The sequence below is a fragment of the Chiloscyllium plagiosum genome, unplaced genomic scaffold, assembly GCF_037043375.1.
Source record: "Chiloscyllium plagiosum isolate Xiang-an unplaced genomic scaffold, Cpla_swu_hap1 HiC_scaffold_6, whole genome shotgun sequence".
Classification (NCBI taxonomy): domain Eukaryota; kingdom Metazoa; phylum Chordata; class Chondrichthyes; order Orectolobiformes; family Hemiscylliidae; genus Chiloscyllium; species Chiloscyllium plagiosum.
In genome coordinates this window covers 94,825,326-94,845,192 of record NW_028270144.1, presented here as the reverse complement: position 1 = coordinate 94,845,192, position 19,867 = coordinate 94,825,326, and the positions used below count along the sequence as shown (strand labels likewise).

Below are 19,867 nucleotides of genomic sequence, written 5' to 3'. Positions count from 1 at the left end.
GCCAGAGTGAGGGTAGGGCCGATCAGGGGAAGTGGAGGGTACTCGTGCATGGAGTTAGAGGAAGTAGGGGAGGTCCTTAATGAATACTTTGCTACAGTATTCACTACTGAAAGGGACTTTGACGTTTCTGAGGTCAGCATGAAATATAATGACATGCTAGAACACATTGATGTTAGGAAGGAGGATGTGCTGAAAATTTTGAAAATCATAAGGATACATAAATCCACTGGGCCAGACGGGATATACCCTAGATTACTACTGCAAATGAGTGAAGAGATTACTGTGCTTTTGGCGATGATTTTTGCGTCGTCACTGTCCACTAGAGTAGTGCCAGATGATTGGAGGGTGGCAAATGTTATTCCCTTGTTTAGGAAACTGAATAGGTTCAAAGTTTGAGAGAAAACAGGAGGTTCCCAAGCACTGAGGATGTCACCTAGACAAGGGACGAAACGTTTGCAACAAAAACTTCCAGCTCGGCGAACAGAACCACAGAAACTGAATAGGTGTACATGGATTTTAGCAAGGAGTTTCATAAGGTTCCCCATGATAGGCTCATTTAGAAAGTAAGGAGGCATGGGATACAGAATTGGCTGGCCCACAGAAGACAGAGGGTGGGAGTAGATGAAAAGTATTCAGCCTGGAGCTCGGTGACTATTGGTGTTCTGCAAGGATCAGCTCTTCGATCTCTGCTCTTTGTGATTTTTATGAATAACTTGGATGAAGAAGTGGAAGGGTAAGTTAGTAAGTTTGCCGATGACATGAAGGTTAGTGGACTGGTAGATAGCGTGGAGGGCTGTATTAGATTGCAACGGGACATTGACAGGATGCAGAATTGGGCTGATAAGTGGCAGATGAAGTTCAACCTGGAAAAATGCGAAGTTGTTCACTTTGGAAGGTTGAATTTGAATTAGGAATAATAGGGTTAAAGGCAAGATTTTTTGCAATGTGGAGGATCAGAGGGATCTTGGGGTCTATGTCCATAGATCCCTCAAAGTTGCCATCCAGTTTCATAGGGTATTAAGAAGGTGTACAGTGTGTTGGCTTTCATTAGCAGGGGGGCTGAATTTAAGAACCATGAGGTAACGCTGCATCTCTATGGAACCCTGGTTAGACCACACTTGGAATATTGTGTTCAGTTCTCATCGCCTCATTATAGGAAAGACGTGCAAGCTTTCGAGAGGGCCCAGAGATTTTATCAGGTTGCTGCTTGGACTAGAGGACATGTCTCATGAAGCAAAGTTGAGGGAGCTATGGCTTTTCTCATCGGAGCAAAGGAAGATGAGAGGTGACTTGATAAAGGTGTACAAGATGTTGACAGACATCGATAGAATGGATAGCCAGAGACATTTTCTCACAGTGGTAATGTTTATCACGAGGGAGCATAATTTAAGATAATTGGAGGAAGGTTTAGGGAAGATGTCAGAGGTAGATTCTTTACGCAGAGTGTGGTAAGTTTGTGGAATGCATCGCCAGCAGTGCTAGTAGAGTCAGATACATTAGAGACATTAAAGCGACTCTTGGATAGGCACATGGAAGATAGTACAATGTATGTAGGTTAGTCTTATCTCAGTAGGATAAAAGGCCAGCACAACATCGAGGGTTAAAGGGCCTATACTGTGCTGTTCTATGTTCTCTCTGGGGTAGAGAATTCCAAAGATTAGCAATCCTCTGAATATATAGAGATGAGAGGATTTCATTGCTAACTGTTCCACTCATTCTAAATTCCCACAAGAATAAATAACCTCTTAGCATCCACCCTGTTAAGACTTGTCAAAATTTTCTAAGTTTCAATACCATCACCTTTCCTTTTTCTAAACTCCAATGAGTAGAAGCCTGACCTTCTCAATCTTTCCTCATAATAAAACCTCTTCGTCCCACAAATTAATCCAGCTGAGCCATCTCTAATACAAATATATTCCCCTTAAATAAAGAAATCCAAAGAAGTTGGGATTCATCTCTGGGTTTCTGGCTGAACCTAGCATATTAAGCCCTTTTGGCAGGTGAGAAAAGGAGCCAACAATACATAACGTAGTCCAGTCAGAGACAGCAGTGAGTAGTTAAATCAGGTGTCTGCCACATTAATTTATGTTTGCAGCCTTTGGACTTTAAATAAACAGTGATGACAACTGTACTAAAGGAAAACAGTCATTTTAATGGAGTCAAGAACATTCAAGATGGAGGTGAAGCAGATTAGTAATTGCAAAAATATCATGGTGAATGAAGACCAGAATTGGTGTTTTAAATAGTGTGATGGTAAATGAATTTGGAGATCATTTATTTTGCAGTAGTAGCAGCACAGAGGAAGTAGGGTTGAGAGGGGAAAGGGAGATATGAACAGGGAATGACAGAAATAAATAAGTGATAAGAGGTGGCTTTAACTATAACTAAATCAAATTTTTAAAAAACTATTAATACAGGCAACCAAAATTTTGGGCAAAGGGTAAGGTTTTAAAGGGTGTTTTAGAATGGAGAAAAATCTAGAACTTAGGTGACAGGCAGCTCAAGTACAGTTACCAATGGTAAAGCAATGAAAATCACAAATTGCCAGAAGCCAGCATCGTGGAATTTCAGTTCCTCACATTTTCATTTAATTTGAATGATACAAAACAAAAATACTTGCCATGATTCTGATTAACAGCTTCCACGTCTTCACTTTCCTCCTCCCCAATTACAGGCATTGCACAGGCACTGTTTAAACCAACAGCAAATGCATCGCATTGTGTATTTAAATTGCTGTGTAAAAGCTGAAGGTAAATGAACTGATTAGAACGTAAATAGAACAGATCAAGTTTTTTCAAAACCTTTTTCTTAAAAGATTTGCAACAACAGACCAACTACTTTGTATTCCATTTGTAATGGCAAGTAATCAGCATTCCTGTCAACAGTACTCTTACATTATGCCATTTATCTAGATTTTTGGTGAAAGCAAATAGGTAAATAGGATAATTGGACTGCTCTCTCATTAGAAGGAGACAATTTATAATGGGTTTAATACAAGGGTCATCATGCCTCAGGCAAGAGTGAGAAGGCAGGCCCTCATAAGACCTCAGCCAGTGCAGGAATTAAACCCAAGCTGTTGATGTCACTCTACATCACAAACCAGCTGCCCAGCCAACTGGTGACTTTGATCACAATTTCACAGGCCAGCACAGTTACAACAAAGTAGGATGTTAGTGTTAATATTGATCAAGATCTCAGTCTTTGGAGGGGGGGGTTCCGACTGGTGATTAGGGCATGGTCAATTACACAACACAACAGCAGTTTTATTTCAGCCATTCCCCTTATTAAGAGGCCGTTTCACTGTTTCCTCACATGAGCTCATCTTATGGCATTGTGTACAAGTACCGGGAACATCTAGGTGTGACATAGCAATCTATATTAAGTGAGGTGACTTCCCACTGCTCCAGTTAGTTGAATAGAATCAGTTGAGAACTTAACTGAGGAGTTCAATACTACTATAAATATGCAGATCTTTGTTCTGAGGAATATTAGCACTAGTCATCACTTGTGGCAAAAATCATTACAAATTGCAGACAAATATAGAAGAATCAAAAATCTCACACCAAGCAAACTCTAATAGATACATAACTTACTGAAGGCACTTGTACTTCCTTCAGCCTGTCTTGAGGCAAGTTATTTTCTTTGGCTGAAAAGCACAACAAGTTATTTATGGAGCAACATATCAGATTACCACAGACGTTTGAGTTGTGCGATTCATTTCTAAAATCCAGATTCTAAGACTATGGTTCAGATAGCAAGGAATCGATTTCTGGACACCATGGGAATCAGGGTCCAGGTGACAATTGTGATTTCAGAGCAGAAGTTGAAATTCAGAAAGTCCTGTACATGTTCCCAACTAAGAACGTACAGAGGAACAGGGGAACAGCACCACCTGAAAGAGTTAGCCTTCAAGTTACTCATCTTCATGACTTGAAAAAATATAGCAATTCTTTCAATGTTGCTTGGGTCAAAATTCTTGAATCCGATCCCTAACGGCATTGTGGTTTGACGTACAGCATAGGGGCTACAGAAGGCAATTCACCACCACTTTCTCAAGAGCAAATAAGAATGAGCAATAAATGCTGGTCCAGCCGATGTCCCATGAGTGAATAACAAAAAGCATAAAGTCCATGCAGACTCTGTCAACACTACTCTCATCCACACACCAAATCACTTAGTCAAAAGGTTCAATCAGATTTTTTAGATACAATCTCCAATGACAAAGACAAGCTGATTACCCTTAATTAATCCATGCATCTCCAATCCAAACTGCAACACAAAAACTCCAACTTTGTTAAACACTATTTTCTCTTCATAAATCCTCATAGAGGAAAAGATGGTGTGTTAATTGTGGTGAAAGAGAAAGAGAGGTATAAATGGGTGTAAATGAAGGTGTAAGGGAGAAAATGGGTGTGCCCTTCAGACAGCAGATTCAATAACACATGAACAAGACCTGGTTGCTTTGGGGAGGGGAGGGGGGGGTGATGTTGCAAGAGTATCTTCCTCCACCACTGTCTCAGGCATCTACATTTCTACAATCCCGAGTGGAAAAAAAAAATTCAGATTTCCTCTATAAACCACTTACTCCTCAAATGCATGTCTTAGACAGGTCTGCCACAGGGAAAAGGTGCAAAAGCATATTGCAAATATGGTTATTTCTGTATGATCTATTTTTCCTACAAAAGGATTTTCTCTTGTTTAAACAATTCCTAAACTCCCAGCTTTCCACTTAGATCTTTGTAAAGATATTTTGCTTTCTTGCACCAGCTTTTATTTCTGTCCATTTCTGCTTCAAGACATAGCAGCGTACCCCATGCTGACTGTGTACACTAACATTTTGTGTTTACTCCTTCCCTGGTTGAAAACACTCCTCGCTCGGCACTCATAACTTCACTGAAGTGGTATCATAGAGTCGAGTAGCAAAGTATGATCACAAAAGATTCAAATAAGGAAACCCATTCTCAAGTCATTGAGAATCAATTTTTTTTTTCTACAGTTGTCAATCATTTAGTGGTATGGGAGGCACTAACAACGTTGACATTTACTGACCCTCAACATTTCAATGGTTTGCTACACCATTGATAGAGATATTCAAAAGAAAGGACAGAAGGATTCAAAATTATGAGTGCCTTGTACAAAGTAAACAGGAAGAAATGGTTTCCCTTAGTGGAAGGATCAATAATAAAACAAATGCAGAGCAAGCAGCTAAAGAAAACATAATGAACGTTTCGTCCCCTGGCTAGGCGACATCATCAGTGCTTGGGAGCCTCCTGCGAAGCGCTTCTTTGATGTTTCCTCCGGTGTTTATAGTGGTCTGTCCCTGCCGCTTCCGGTTGTCAGTTTCAGCTGTCCGCTGTAGTGGTTGGTATATTGGGTCCAGGTCGATGTGTTTGTGGATGAATGCCATGCCTCTAGAAATTCCCTGGCTGTTCTCTGTCTGGCTTGCCCTATGATAGTAGTGTTGTCCCAGTCAAATTCATGTTGCTTGTTGTCTGCGTGTGTGGCTACTAAGGATAGCTGGTCGTGTCGCTTCGTGGCTAGTTGATGTTCATGTATACGGATTGTTAGCTGTCTTCCTGTTTGTCCTATATAGTGTTTTGTGCAGTCCTTGCATGGTATTTTGTACACTACATTAGTTTTGCTCATGTTGGGTATCGGGTCCTTCGTTCTGGTGAGTTGTTGTCTGAGCGTGGCTGTTGGTTTGTGTGCCGTTATGAGTCCTAGGGGTCGCAGTAGTCTGGCTGTCAGTTCTGAGATGCTCCTGATGTATGGTAGTGTGGCTAGTCCTTTTGGTTGTGGTATGTCCTCGTTACGTGGTCTTTCTCTTAGGCATCTGTTGATGAAGTTGCGCGGGTATCCGTTTTTGGCGAATACCTTGTATAGGTGTTCCTCTTCTTCTTTTTGCAGTTCTGGTGTACTGCAGTGTGTTGTGGCCCTTTTGAATAGTGTCCTGATGCAGCTTCGTTTGTGTGTGTTGGGGTGGTTACTTTCATAGTTTAGGACTTGGTCTGTGTGTGGGGCTTTCCTGTATACCCTTGTAGTGAATTCTCCGTTCGGTGTTCTCTGTACCATCACGTCTAGGAATGGGAGTTGGCTATCCTTTTCTTCTTCTCTCGTGAATCGGATTCCTGTGAGTGTGGCGTTGATGATCCGGTGTGTTTTTTCTATTTCCGTGTTTTTAATGATTACAAACGTGTCATCGACATATCTGACCCAGAGTTTGGGTTGAATTTGTGGTAGGACTGTTTGTTCTAACCTTTGCATAACTGCCTCTGCTATGAGTCCCGAGATTGGTGAGCCCATGGGTGTCCCGTTGATTTGTTCGTATATCTGGTTGTTGAATGTGAAGTGTGTTGTGAGGCACAAGTCCAGTAGTTTAAGTATGCCGTCTTTGTTGATAGGTTCAGCGTCCTGTTTTCTGTTCTGTATGTCCAGTAGGTTGGCTATTGTTTCTCTGGCTAGGGTTTTGTCAATCGAAGTGAACAGTGCCGTCACGTCGAATGATATCATGGTTTCTTCTTTGTCTATGTGTATATTTCTGATGATGTCCAAGAATTCCTGTGTTGATTGTATAGAGTGTTTGGATCCACTGACCAGGTGTTTCAATTTCTGTTGTAGTTCTTTGGCCAGTTTGTATGATGGTGTCCCTGGTAGTGATACTATGGGTCTGAGTGGGATGTCTGGTTTGTCTACTTTAGGTAATCCATAGAATCTGGGGGTGTTGTTGCTTTCTGATTTCATTCTTTGTAGGTCAGCTCTGGTTATCTGTCCGTTTTTTTGTAGATTCCTTATAGTGTGTTATTTATCCTATTGGTGAGTTGTGGTGTGGGGTCAAATTCCTTCATTTGGTAGGTGTTGATATCTGCAAGTAGTTGTTGTGCTTTTTGGATGTAATCTGATTTATCTAGGATGACCGTCATTCTGCCTTTATCTGCAGAACACATAACCTCAACACCAAGGAGAGGGAAGCACTGAAATCACTAAGAAACGATAAGAACATAATCATACTACCAGCAGATAAAGGCAGAATGACGGTCATCCTAGATAAATCAGATTACATCCAAAAAGCACAACAACTACTTGCAGATATTAACACCTACCAAATGAAGGAATTTGACCCCACACCACAACTCACCAATAGTATAAATAACACACTAAGGAATCTACAAAAAAAAACGGACAGATAACCAGAGCTGACCTACAAAGAATGAAACCGGAAAGCAACAACACCCCCAGATTCTATGGATTACCTGAAGTAGACAAACCAGACATCCCACTCAGACCCATAGTATCACTGCCAGGGACACCATCATACAAACTGGCCAAAGAACTACAACAGAAATTGAAACACCTGGTCAGTGGATCCAAACACTCTATACAATCAACACAGGAATTCTTGGACATCATCAGAAATATACACATAGACAAAGAAGAAACCATGATATCATTCGACGTGACGGCACTGTTCACTTCGATTGACAAAACCCTAGCCAGAGAAACAATAGCCAACCTACTGGACATACAGAACAGAAAACAGGACGCTGAACCTATCAACAAAGACGGCATACTTAAACTACTGGACTTGTGCCTCACAACACACTTCACATTCAACAACCAGATATACGAACAAATCAACGGGACACCCATGGGCTCACCAATCTCGGGACTCATAGCAGAGGCAGTTATGCAAAGGTTAGAACAAACAGTCCTACCACAAATTCAACCAAACTCTAGGTCAGATATGTCGATGACACGTTTGTAATCATTAAAAACACGGAAATAGAAAAAACACACCGGATCATCAACGCCACACTCACAGGAATCCGATTCACGAGAGAAGAAAAGGATAGACAACTCCCATTCCTAGACGTGATGGTACAGAGAACACCGAACGGAGAATTCACTACAAGGGTATACAGGAAAGCCCCACACACAGACCAAGTCCTAAACTATGAAAGTAACCACCCCAACACACACAAACGAAGCTGCATCAGGACACTATTCAAAAGGGCCACAACACACTGCAGTACACCAGAACTGCAAAAAGAAGAAGAGGAACACCTATACAAGGTATTCGCCAAAAACGGATACCCGCGCAACTTCATCAACAGATGCCTAAGAGAAAGACCACGGAACGAGGACATACCACAACCAAAAGGACTAGCCACACTACCATACATCAGGAGCATCTCAGAACTGACAGCCAGACTACTGCGACCCCTAGGACTCATAACGGCACACAAACCAACAGCCACGCTCAGACAACAACTCACCAGAACGAAGGACCCGATACCCAACATGAGCAAAACTAATGTAGTGTACAAAATACCATGCAAGGACTGCACAAAACACTATATAGGACAAACAGGAAGACAGCGAACAATCCACATCCATGAACATCAACTAGCCACGAAACGACACGACCAGCTATCCTTAGTAGCCACACACGCAGACAGCAAGCAACATGAATTCGACTGGGACAACACTACTATCATAGGGCAAGCCAGACAGAGAACAGCCAGGGAATTCCTAGAGGCATGGCATTCATCCACAAACTCCATCAACAAACACATCGACCTGGACCCAATATACCAACCACTACAGCGGACAGCTGAAACTGACAACCGGAAGCGGCAGGGACAGACCACTATAAACACCGGAGGAAACATCAAAGAAGCGCTTCGCAGGAGGCTCCCAAGCACTGATGATGTCGCCTAGCCAGGGGACGAAACGTTTGCAACAAAAAATTCCAGCTCGGCGAACAGAACCACAACAACGAGCACCTGAGCTACAAATCTTCGCACAAACATTGAGCCCCATACTTCCAAATATTTAATTTGAAAACAATTTTACTGAGCTCCAATGCTAAGTTTAATTCTGGATTCTCTTACTTGAGGGACAAATGTTTTTATTTTTCAGAAAAGGAATGATCAGAACAGAAATATCTCAATCAAGTCACTTTAAACAGCAAGATTAGCAAAATCTACCTGCTATTTTGTAACTAATAATCTGTACAACTGGCTCCAAAAAAAAAAAACTAGAAAACACTAAAATGCTGAATTAAATAAAGCCACTTGTTTCCAAAGCTGAAACAACTTTGGTCACTCACCTTTACATATAATGACTGTTGGATTCAATGATGGAGGAGTTGCTAATGAACTGGTCCAAGACATGTCAGGATCCACCTCAGCCCCAAGACTTTCCGAAATCCGCTTTGACGTGACCTATTTCAGAAATAAAAATTGCAGTATTTTTCTTTAAAAGGCAAAACAAAAAAAATTAAAATCAATGAACCCTTACCTCAGATGATACTGGAGGGCTGAACAATGAACGTCCACCATCTGGAAGAAAACGTATCTTTTTAAGAAAATACACCTTGTGAAATTGTAAACATTTTTGCATGGTATAAGCTTAATTAACATTTTGCAAATAAATCACAGCAAAGCATGTTTCAGTTCATCATTTGTCCAATTGTCCCTATGAAAACTACAAGTTTTATTCCTATTGTCAAGTTTAATCTTCCTAAAGGGATTTTATATTCACAAGTCAGCGGTACAGCTGTCGGTGTAACATTATGATGTGGAGGTGTTGGACATTATCATCCAACAGGTTCATTTGAAATCACAAGCTTTCAGAGGCTGCCTCCCTTATCAGATGAAGGAGCAGCCTCCAAAAGCTTGTGATTTCAAATAAACCTGTTGGACTATAACCTGGTGTTGGGTGACTTCTGACTTGGTCCACCCCTGTCCAATACCAACACCTCCACATCATAATGTTACACCGACAGCTGTACCGCTGATCAAAATTAGACAAGTACCTGGTCTATACCTGGTAGTGCCATGAGAATTTGGGCAATTTACTACTGGATTATCAATCAGGAAGAAAGTCACATTAAAGTTACACTCACCTTGTATGGAATAAGTGTGTTGTGGAGTCCTGCATGTATTATGCAACAGAATAGGGCTTGAATGAGGTAAAACAAAAATGAATTAATATATTTTGTTAAGTCTGTATACACAATTGCAATATTACAATGAAAAATGAATGGGTTATGGAGCACTTTTCTCTTCAAATAGATATGATCATTCATGTCAATGGTATTTCTTTTGTTTTAGGAGGACCAGATGTTAAATATGCGGGAACCTCAAAAACATGACACTAGTTTTTTTCTTACATAGAATACCAATCTCTCAAAATTGTTGTGGTTAATGTAAACTTGCATTGCAGGGTATTTCTGACACAATAGGTTAAATCCCAGAACTGAAAAATTTCAGAAACTTGCATTTTTGACTTAGTTTAAAAGGATGCTTTTATCACTACAATAAATGGAAAATATAAAACTTTTAAATTTAATACAGAAATGTACAGAATAGGAAATGGGCCATTTAGAGGTGAGAGGAAAAGAAGAGAGTTGAACCTGTGGAATTCCCTGCTACAGAAAGCAGTTGAGACCAAAACATTAAAATGCTTTCAGGGAGGAGAAACAGGTCTTAGAATTAAAATGCATCAAAAGGGTATTGAGCAAATGCAGGAACAGGATATTAAGTTGGATGATCAGTGATGGAACCATGAAATTGCGTGCATTGCATGCCTATTCTTAGCTCATGAAATGTAGCGGCTCAAATGAGAAACTCACCACCACCCTCACGGGCAACCAGGGACAGCAGAAACATGCTAGCACAGCCAGTGATGCCAACATTCCCCATATGATGACAAATAAAACTGAAAAATGGATCAAGCTCAGGAGGGCTGAATGGCCTAATCTTGCTCCTATGTGTCAATGTTTAGAATATCTTTTCACTGATATTGATTCCCCTATTCCAAACATTTAAATAATTTATCAATATTTTCTAAAAAACTTCAAAGGCTGGTAAAATGATATCTGCACTTCCTGGAAAAACAAGACTTTCAGTTATGTAGGCAAGAGCGATGCCCCGTGTATAAAGTAAAATGTTACATTTTAATTAATGTGTCTTTAACATGTGCCTTTTTTCTGTCTGTGAGCAGCAAGAGACAGAGCGGAGGGGGTGTTGGAGACCAGGAGGTTGCCGGGAATGTAAGGACTTAATATATATTTGGGCAGTGGTAAACCCAAGATACTACACTTTTAGTATCTCCCTCCCACTCCCATCACCCCAACCAGAAGAAAAGGACTCTGTATGGTAAGGTTATTTTTTATTTTCTTTCATATACTTAAGTGCATTGTTTGGTTTTAGTTAGTTGATATAAAGCTAAGGCTTACAATGGCAGGGGAACCTCAGACCTCTTGCTTGATATGGGAGCTCAGGGACGTGACTGACATCCCTGACTCTTAAACGTGCAAGAAGTGCGTCCAGGCGCAGCTCTTGTTTGACCGCATGATGGCTCTGGAGCTGCAGACAGACACTCTGTGGAGCATCCACGGCGCTGAGGAGGTTGTGGATAGCATATTTAGTGAATTGGTAACACCGCAGGTTAGAATTGCTGAGGTAGATAGTGAATGGGTGTAAAGAAAGGCAGAGAAAGAATAGGAAGGCATTGCAGGTGTCACCTGCGGTCATCTCCCACAAAAACAGGTATATAGTTTTGGATACTGTTGAGGGAGATGGCTCACCAGGGTAGGGCAGCAGGTGCCAGGATCATGGCACCATGGCAGGCACTGCTGCTCAGAAGGACAGGAAAAAGAATCATCGGGCCATAGTCACAGGGGATTCTCTTGTAAAGGGAGTAGATAGGCAGTTCTGTGGCAAAAGACGAGACGTTATGTTGCCTCCCAGGTGCTCAGGTCAGTGATGTCACTGATTGGCTGCAGAACATTCTGAAAGGGGAGGGTGAACAGCCAGTTGTCGTGGTGCATATAGGCACCAATGATCTAAATAAAACAAACGAGATAAGGTCCTGAAAGCAGAATTCAGGGAGCTAGGAGAGAAGTTAAAGAGGAGGATCTCAAAGGTAGTGATCTCAGGATTGCTACCAGTGCCACGTGCTAGCCAGGGTAGAAATGAAAGAATAGGCAGGATGAACACTTAGCTGTAGGGATGGTGTAGGAGGAAGGAATTCAGATTTGTGGGACATTGGGACCAGTTCTGGGGAAGGTGGGACTACTACAAATTGGATGGTCTACACCTGAACCAGACTGGAACTAATGTCCTTCAGGGAGTTTTTGCGACTGCTGTTGGAGGTTTTAAACTAATGTGGCAAAGGGCTGGGAACCAGAAGAGAAGACTAGTAAACAGTGAGGTGGAAACTAGAGACTGTAAGGATCACGAAGTTAGCATTACCAAGGGAAAGAGTAGGCAGAGAGCAGATGAAGGCAAAAGAACTGGTGGCCTGAAGTGCATATACTTTAATGCAAGGAGTAAAGTGGGTAAGGCAGATGAACTTAGGGCTTGGATTAGTGTCTGGGAGTATGATGTTATTGTGAATTCAGAGACTTGGTCGAAGGAAGGGCATGATTGGCAACTACATTTTCCAGGATATAGATGCTTCAGATAGGATAGGGAGGCAAGAGTTGCATTGCTGGTCAGGGATGCTATCACGGCTGTGCTAAAGGAGGACACCATGAAGGGCTTGCGCAGTGAGGCATTATGGATGGAGCTGAGAAATAAGAAGGGTGCAGTTACATTGTTGGGGCTGTACTAAAGGCCTCCCAACAGTGAGCGTGAGGCAGCAGAACAAATAGGTAAACAGCTTATGGAAAGATGTAGAGGCAACAGGGTAGTGGTGATGGGAGATTTTAATTTTCCCAACATTGACTGGGATACACTGAGTGTCAGAGGTCTGGATGGGGCAGAATTTGCAAGGAGCATCCAGGAAAGTTTTCTAAAGCAATATGTCAAGAGTCTGACAAGGGAAGGGGCCATATTGGACCTGGTGTTGGGGAATGAACCAGGCCAGGTGGTAGATGTTGCAGTGGGGGATTTCTTTGGGAATAGTGACGACAATTCTGTAAGTTTTAGAATATTCGTAGACAAAGATGAAAGTGGCCCTAAGTGATGAGTACTAAACTGAGCCAAGGCCAATTATAATCAAAATTCAGCAGGAGCGGGGAAATGTGGATTGGGAGCTATTTGAAGGGAAGTCCACATTTGATATTTGGGAGGCTTTCAAAGATAGGTTGAAGATAATGCAGGATAGGCATGTCCCTTTGAAAACAAGGGATGGGAAAGACAAGATTCGTGAATAACAGGAGAAACCATGCGACTAGCCAACTATATGAGGTCCAGGTAGCTAAGAACAGAATGGGCCTTGGAGGAATATCAGGAGAGTCGGACCAATCTTAAACGAGGAATCAAGCAGTCTAAAAGGGGTCATGAAATAACTTTAGAGAGCAGAATTAAAGGAGAATCCCAAGGCCCTTTATTCATATATAAGAAGCAAGAGGGTGACTAAAGAAAGGGTTGGTCCACTAAAGGATAAAGGAAGGAAGGCTGTGTGTCGAACCTGAGAAAATGGGTGAGATTCTCAATGATTACTTTGCATTAGTGTTCACTGAGGAGAGGGAAATGATGAATATTGAGATTAGAAATAGAAGTTGACTCTGGGTCACGTTGACATAAGAAGGGAAGATGTGTTGGGTAGGCTAAAGGAAATTAAGGTGGACAAATTCCCAGGACCGGATAGAATTTATCCCAGGTTACAGGCGAGATGCCGGAGGACTGGAGGGTTGCTCATGTTGTCCCCCTGTACAAGAAGGGTAGTAGGGATATTCCAGGTAACTACAGACCAGTGAGCCTGACATCAGCGTTGGGAAAGGTGCTGGAGAAGGTACTGAAGGATAAAATCTATTTCTATTTGGAAAAGATTGTGCTTATCAGCGATAGGCAACATGGTTTTGCGTAGGGGAGATTGTGCCTTACGAACTTAAGAGTTCTTTGAGGAAGTGACGAAGTTGATAGATGAAGGAAGGGCTGTAGTTGTCATATACATGGACTTTAGTAAGGCGTTTGATAAGGTTCCCCATGGTAGACTAATGGAGAAAGTGAAGTCACATGGTGCGCAGGGTGTTCTAGTTGGGTGGATAAAGAACTGGTTGAGCAACAGGAGACAGAGTAGTAGTTGAAGGGTGTTTCTTGAAGTGGAGAAAGGTGACCAGTGGTGTTCCACAGGGATCGGTGCTGGGGCCACTGTTGTTTGTGATATACATAAATGATCTGGAAGAGGGCATTGGTGGTCTGATCAGATTTGCAGATGATACGAAGATTTGTGGAGTAGCATAAAGCATAGGGGACTGTCAAAGAATACTGGAGAATATAGACAGACTGCAGAGCTGGGCGGAGAAGTGGCAGATGGAGTTCCATCCAGGCAAATGCAAGGTGATGCATTTTGGGAGTCTAATTCTAGAGCAAACTATATTGTAAATATAAGAGTCTTGGGAAAAGTTGATGAGCAGAGAGATCTGGGAGCTCAGGTCCATTGTACCCTGAAGGTGGCTGCTCAAGTGGATAGAGTGGTCAAGGCAGCATATGGTATGCTTATCTTCATCAGACAGGGTATTGAGTATAACAGCTGGCAAGTTATGTTAAAATTGTACAAGACTTTGGTTCAGTTGCATTTAGAATACTGTGAACAGTTCTGCTCACCACATTACTAAAAGGATGTGGACACTTTGGAGAGGGTACAGAGAAACTGGATCGGCTCAGGCTTGGAGAGATGAAGGGCCTGTTCCTGGGTTGTAAGTTTTCTTTGTTCTTTGCTCATGAATATTTCCTTCCTAAAAGTTGAACACTGATAAACACGCCTGAAGTATTTTATAGGTTGAATTCCATCCCTCTTAACGGGCAAGACTCTATGCATTCAACCCAATGAATGGAGTCTCAAATACCTATACCACTGCACTGCGGCTTTCCTGTAGCCATTGGAAAAGTAGTAATATTAGTAAACTGTTCCAGTTAACCAACAGAATTCTGACTGAATATAGGTGTTTTGACCAACAGAACTAAATTTCCAACAACTAAATGTTACTTCCACTGATGTACAAAATATGGTACTGTGGACTATCAATATGGAACTGCTTTTATTTGGACAAGGTCAAAAAAATCACAACACCACGGAGAGAAAGAGTGTGCGAGCAAGAGCGAAAGAAAGCGTGTGTGGGCGTGTTTGAGAGACAGTGTGTGCAAGTGTGAGGGAGGCTATGCATATGAGAGTGTGCACGCATCTGGGATTTGCATATTGATCAATCAAATTCTGCACTTCCATTCTAACTGATTAAGATTTAAGAGCCATCTTAGATGTGTTCAATTCGTTCACATAAATCGTATGATCCTTTGACCATTTCCTTATAAATTCTGTGTCCTGATGAAGCTGTGAAAGCTAGTGTTCTCAAATATACCCATTGGCTTATAACCTGATGTTGTGAGATTTTTGACCTTGTCCAACCCAGTTGAATACTGGTACCTCTATATCATGCTTTTAATTGAACTTCGATTTGTTTTAAATAGACCTCTTACAAAGTCCAAACAGTGGAACTTCCATTCCATCAGATTGAGTTGGATTCAATATCAAGTAGAAGTGACTGTGCCTTAATCCCTTTAACGTTTTAAAAATAATTTGTTTTGTTATTATTTTATCTATTCATTTGGTTTATTGTTCTATTTCCTCTTACAAAGATACTATTTTTCCAAAATGTTTCGAATTCAGTTGAATCGCCTCTTAGACACTAGTAGAGAAGTTACTGGCTGAAAGAGAAGTACAGGAACAGAATGTTTAACCAGGAGATTAAAAGAAATAAAACTCCATTCAAGCAGAAAGGTACAAACATCTCAACAAAAACGAGATTCCCCATATTCAATGGAGAAGTACCACAGCTCTTCCACCATGTCCAAATTACATACCACACAATTTTCAAAAAGAAATTAAAACCATTTGGGAGGTGCATGATACTTGGAAGATAACCTTGTTGACAGAGAGGCTATAATATGACATGCCAGATATATTTCATTTAAAAGATAACAAGTACAAAATGTTTAGTTAAATAAAGTTAAAATTCTCATCCTCAGTTTGACATCCTTGGAATTCTCTTATGTTCCTTATAAAATTCCACAATCCTCAGGGTTATTCACATTCCTCCCAGGTGCATTGAGGTTACTGAAGGGGACTTCCACAGCCAAGTTAATGTATTTTCACTGCTATAATCCCAGTTGCAGACTTACTTCCTTCAGTCCAAGAGGGGTATAGTTCCCCCTTAATGGAATTTTAGCTGGTAAATCATCAAATGTTTGTATAGTGCCTTAACGTAAAGCTATACAGAATCATAAAATACAAACTTTACACAAGGAAATGGTCAGGTCAAAAAGAAAGATTTTAAGAAGTGTTGTAGGACGGAAAAGAGAAGTAGAATGATGGACAGGTTCAGAAGGATATTCAAGAGCTTGGTATCAAGTTAGCTAAAGGTAATGTAATCTAATCTAATCTAATCTACTGCCAGCAATGGTGAAGCAATTACAATTGGGGTGCGCAAAAGGCCATAAATTAGAGGATTGAATAATTCTGAGGGTTTTAGGGTTGGAGAGGATGTCAAACATAGGGAGGATTAAGATCATGGAGAAATCTGAAATGAAGGATTAGAACATTAAAAACAGTTTGTTACTCAAACAGGAAGCAACATAGGTCAGCGAACATAAAGCTGATGGGGGAAACTGGATTTGCTACAAGTTAAGATATAAAGAGGAGTCGTGTACAACCTCAACTTTACATAGGTTACAATGTGGGAAACCAGCCAGGAGTTCCTAAGAGCTCTTTGCTAGCCTTGCTGTATGTTAGTATTAAGATAACATTACAGATACATGGCTGCGGTTTATTAGTAGACTAAATTGACTGGATTCAAGCTAACTACAAGATTGAATTATGACTGAAGGTTTCAAGGGCAGATCAACAAGTTGGGAGAATATTTAGATCTTGTTAAAGTGGTGGTAAAAGGTGTTGTTGAGGATGGTACAATAATGTGATAAGCTTAAATCTCCAACTAAGGGAGAGGGGATGGAGTCACTACCTTAGGAACATAACTCGGAGTAGTGACCAAAAACAATGCCTTCAGCTTGCCTAATATTGAATTGCAAGATGTTTTTGCTTATTCAGTCCTCAGTGTTGGTTAAATAGACCGACAACTTAACAACAAAAAGGAGGAGATCAGAAAGGTGTTAATGAGTTGGTGTTATTAGCATATACATAAAAACAGTACCTTTGGCTGATGTTACCAAGGTACAGTCTATAGATGAGAAATCCTCAGCTACAGAATATTAAAAATTGAAGAGGTCGGTTTCCTCTTCCTTCCCAACAAATTAACCTCCCAACAGATGAACAGAATAATGTGAAGAACTATCCACAATCATATTAATAAAGAGCAGAACTTTTGAAATAGGGTGCAACCATATTAGCAACTGAAATGCATTTCTGAAGTTACCGTTTCCAGGAAGAAAAGTTAGCCCAGAATGGCCAGCACTAAAGAGAAGAATCGAGCATACCTCTTTATTAAAGAGACCTCAGAGGCTGGATTCGAGTTTTCATTCCCATTTGTCTTGTACAGCGTTTTAATTCTTTGCTTCACAGAGGAATAACTGTTACCTATTAAATGCAACCCATACCAACACTATTGTTACATGACTGCAAAGTCATTTTATTCATAATCACATTAGAATTGAGATTAACACTTTTAGCCTTACTGTATGTTATCATTATAACATCACATGATTGCAGCATATTAGTGGACCAAACTGACTAGATTCAGGCTAACTTCAACATTTAATTATTAAAATGTAAAGTCGCCTTCATCCTACCAGAACACAGGACTGCTCTCTCAGAAACAGATGACTGTTGATAGGTTAACCTGAAGATCACCACACCTCAGGCAAGGGGAGAGGTTGAGAAGAGGAGTCCTTTATGGTAGTCTCAGCCAGTGCAAGAACTGAACCCACGCTGTTGGCATCACTCTGTATCGCAAGCCAACTAAGTTAAATGACTCCCATTGAAATACAATATCTCAGCTATTAGGTAAAAGGTGCTAAAAAGACTATTTTCCTACAGAGGACGACAGGAAATGGGATAGACAACTTTTTTGCTAAAAATATAGTACTGTGCAATAATGTTATTTAAAAATAAGGGCAGGTAAGACTAATTAATCACAACTTATACTTTAAATGAAAAACATTATCTTCATTTTTGAACATCTTTATTGCACCAATGAATAATGGGCCTTAGTATGTTCAATAGGGAAAGTTGTTAAGTACAAGTAGTCCCCAGGATACCAAAGGAGTTTGTTCCCAGAATCAATTAGTATAGGAGTTGGGAGGTCACATTGTGGCTGTACAGGACTTTGGTTAGGCCACTTTTGGAATAAGTGGTCTTCTGGTCTTCCTCCTATTGGAAGGATATTGTTAAACTTGAAAGGGTTCAGACAAGGTTTAGAAGGATGTTGCCAGGGTTGGAGGATTTGAGCAACAGGGAAAGGCTGAATAGGCTGGGGCTGTTTTCCCTGGAGTGTCAAAGGCTGAGGGGTGACATTATAGAGGTTTATAAAATCATGAGGGGCATGGATAGAATAAATAGACAAGATCTTTTCCCTGAGGTAAGAGAGTCTAGAACTAGAGGGCATAGGTTTAGGGTCAGAGGGGAAAGGTAAAGGGTGGGTGCGTGAATGGAATGTGCTGTCAGGGGAAGTGGTGGAGGCTAGTACAATTGCAATATTTAAAAGGCACCTGGATGGATATATGGATAGGAAGGGTTGAGGGATATAGACTAAGTGCTGGCAAATGGGATTAGTTTAGGTTGGGATATCTGGTTGGCATGGATGAGATGGACTGAAGGGGTCTGTTTCCGTGCTGTACATCTCTATGACACTAAGTCCAAACACAATGCAGGACAACGTAAATCATCCTTTTTGTAAACACAGGAAATTTTTGTATGGTGGATCTTTAAACCTACACCTCCCTGCATGGAGTCTAGTTCCAAGTATGAGCTTTCATAAATTCGACATTTAGAAATTGGTAACCCTGTGTAACAGTTAAACATATTTCAAGATGATGTCAGGTTCTGATGGCGTCCATCTCACCATCCTCAAGATGTATTTCCCTCATCTTATGCCAGCCAAAACTTTGGAATGAGCTCCAAGGCACTAATGGCTGATGTAGATCTCCAATGGAATGCTGACAACTGCCTAGCCACTTTTAACCTCCCAGTCATTGTATACGGGATGGGACCTAACTGAGCAATCACGCAGGCTGGAACTCTACCTTGTACAACTGAAGCATGGTATCCCCACTTTTGTATTTAATTCTCTCAAAATAAGTGATAGCATTCTACTTGATTTTCTAATTGCTTTCTGTACCTACATACTAGACTTTTATCATTTATACATGAGGCCATCCAGAGCTGTCTACATCTCAGAGCTCTGTAATCCCCCTATTTCGATAATATGTTTCTTTCTTGCTGCCAAAATGGATACCAGCACCCAAGTATTGGTTCCAACCATTTGCAATTTAGCACCTCATCCTAAGTTATGGTGCACTGGAAAATGCAAAACTTAAAAGATATAGCCCCAAATCATGAATCCTCAGAATACGAAGCATGATTACGAGCTTGGATTTTTTTTTTCTTTCCAGAGTTTGTTTACTTACCCCCTTTCAACCAAGTTTCTTCTGTCCCTTTTTCTGTCATGGATACTGACGGAGTTATTAAAGTTAGACCACTGAAAATTGAAGGAGTACAATCCAGCTGGCTGTGCAGAGTCTGCTTCTGCCACGGTGTTTTGAAATAACTTGAAATAAAGCTATGAGTGTCATTTCTAGGTTGTTTAAGGTGGTTAGAAGCTGCCGACAAACTAAGTTCCTCAAACCAATTTTGACATAATGGTCCCAAATCTGTAATGAGGGACAAAAAGTTTTAAAACAAT

The 19,867-nt window shown here is 40.9% G+C and overlaps 1 protein-coding gene across 1 annotated transcript in view; it reads right to left on the bottom strand.

Moving 5' to 3' along the window:
* brca2 (BRCA2 DNA repair associated) overlaps window positions 1–19,867 on the bottom strand; it is a 137,183-nt gene that overhangs the window by 109,275 nt on the left and 8,041 nt on the right. Inside the window, exons 3-9 of the mRNA XM_087988225.1 lie at window positions 19,593–19,835; window positions 17,445–17,544; window positions 9,908–9,963; window positions 9,301–9,341; window positions 9,110–9,224; window positions 3,594–3,646; window positions 2,621–2,744 (exon numbers count right to left, since the gene is read on the bottom strand). Coding sequence (XP_087844351.1) covers window positions 2,621–2,744; window positions 3,594–3,646; window positions 9,110–9,224; window positions 9,301–9,341; window positions 9,908–9,963; window positions 17,445–17,544; window positions 19,593–19,835 — 732 coding nt within the window. The remainder of the gene's footprint in view (window positions 1–2,620; window positions 2,745–3,593; window positions 3,647–9,109; window positions 9,225–9,300; window positions 9,342–9,907; window positions 9,964–17,444; window positions 17,545–19,592; window positions 19,836–19,867) is intronic.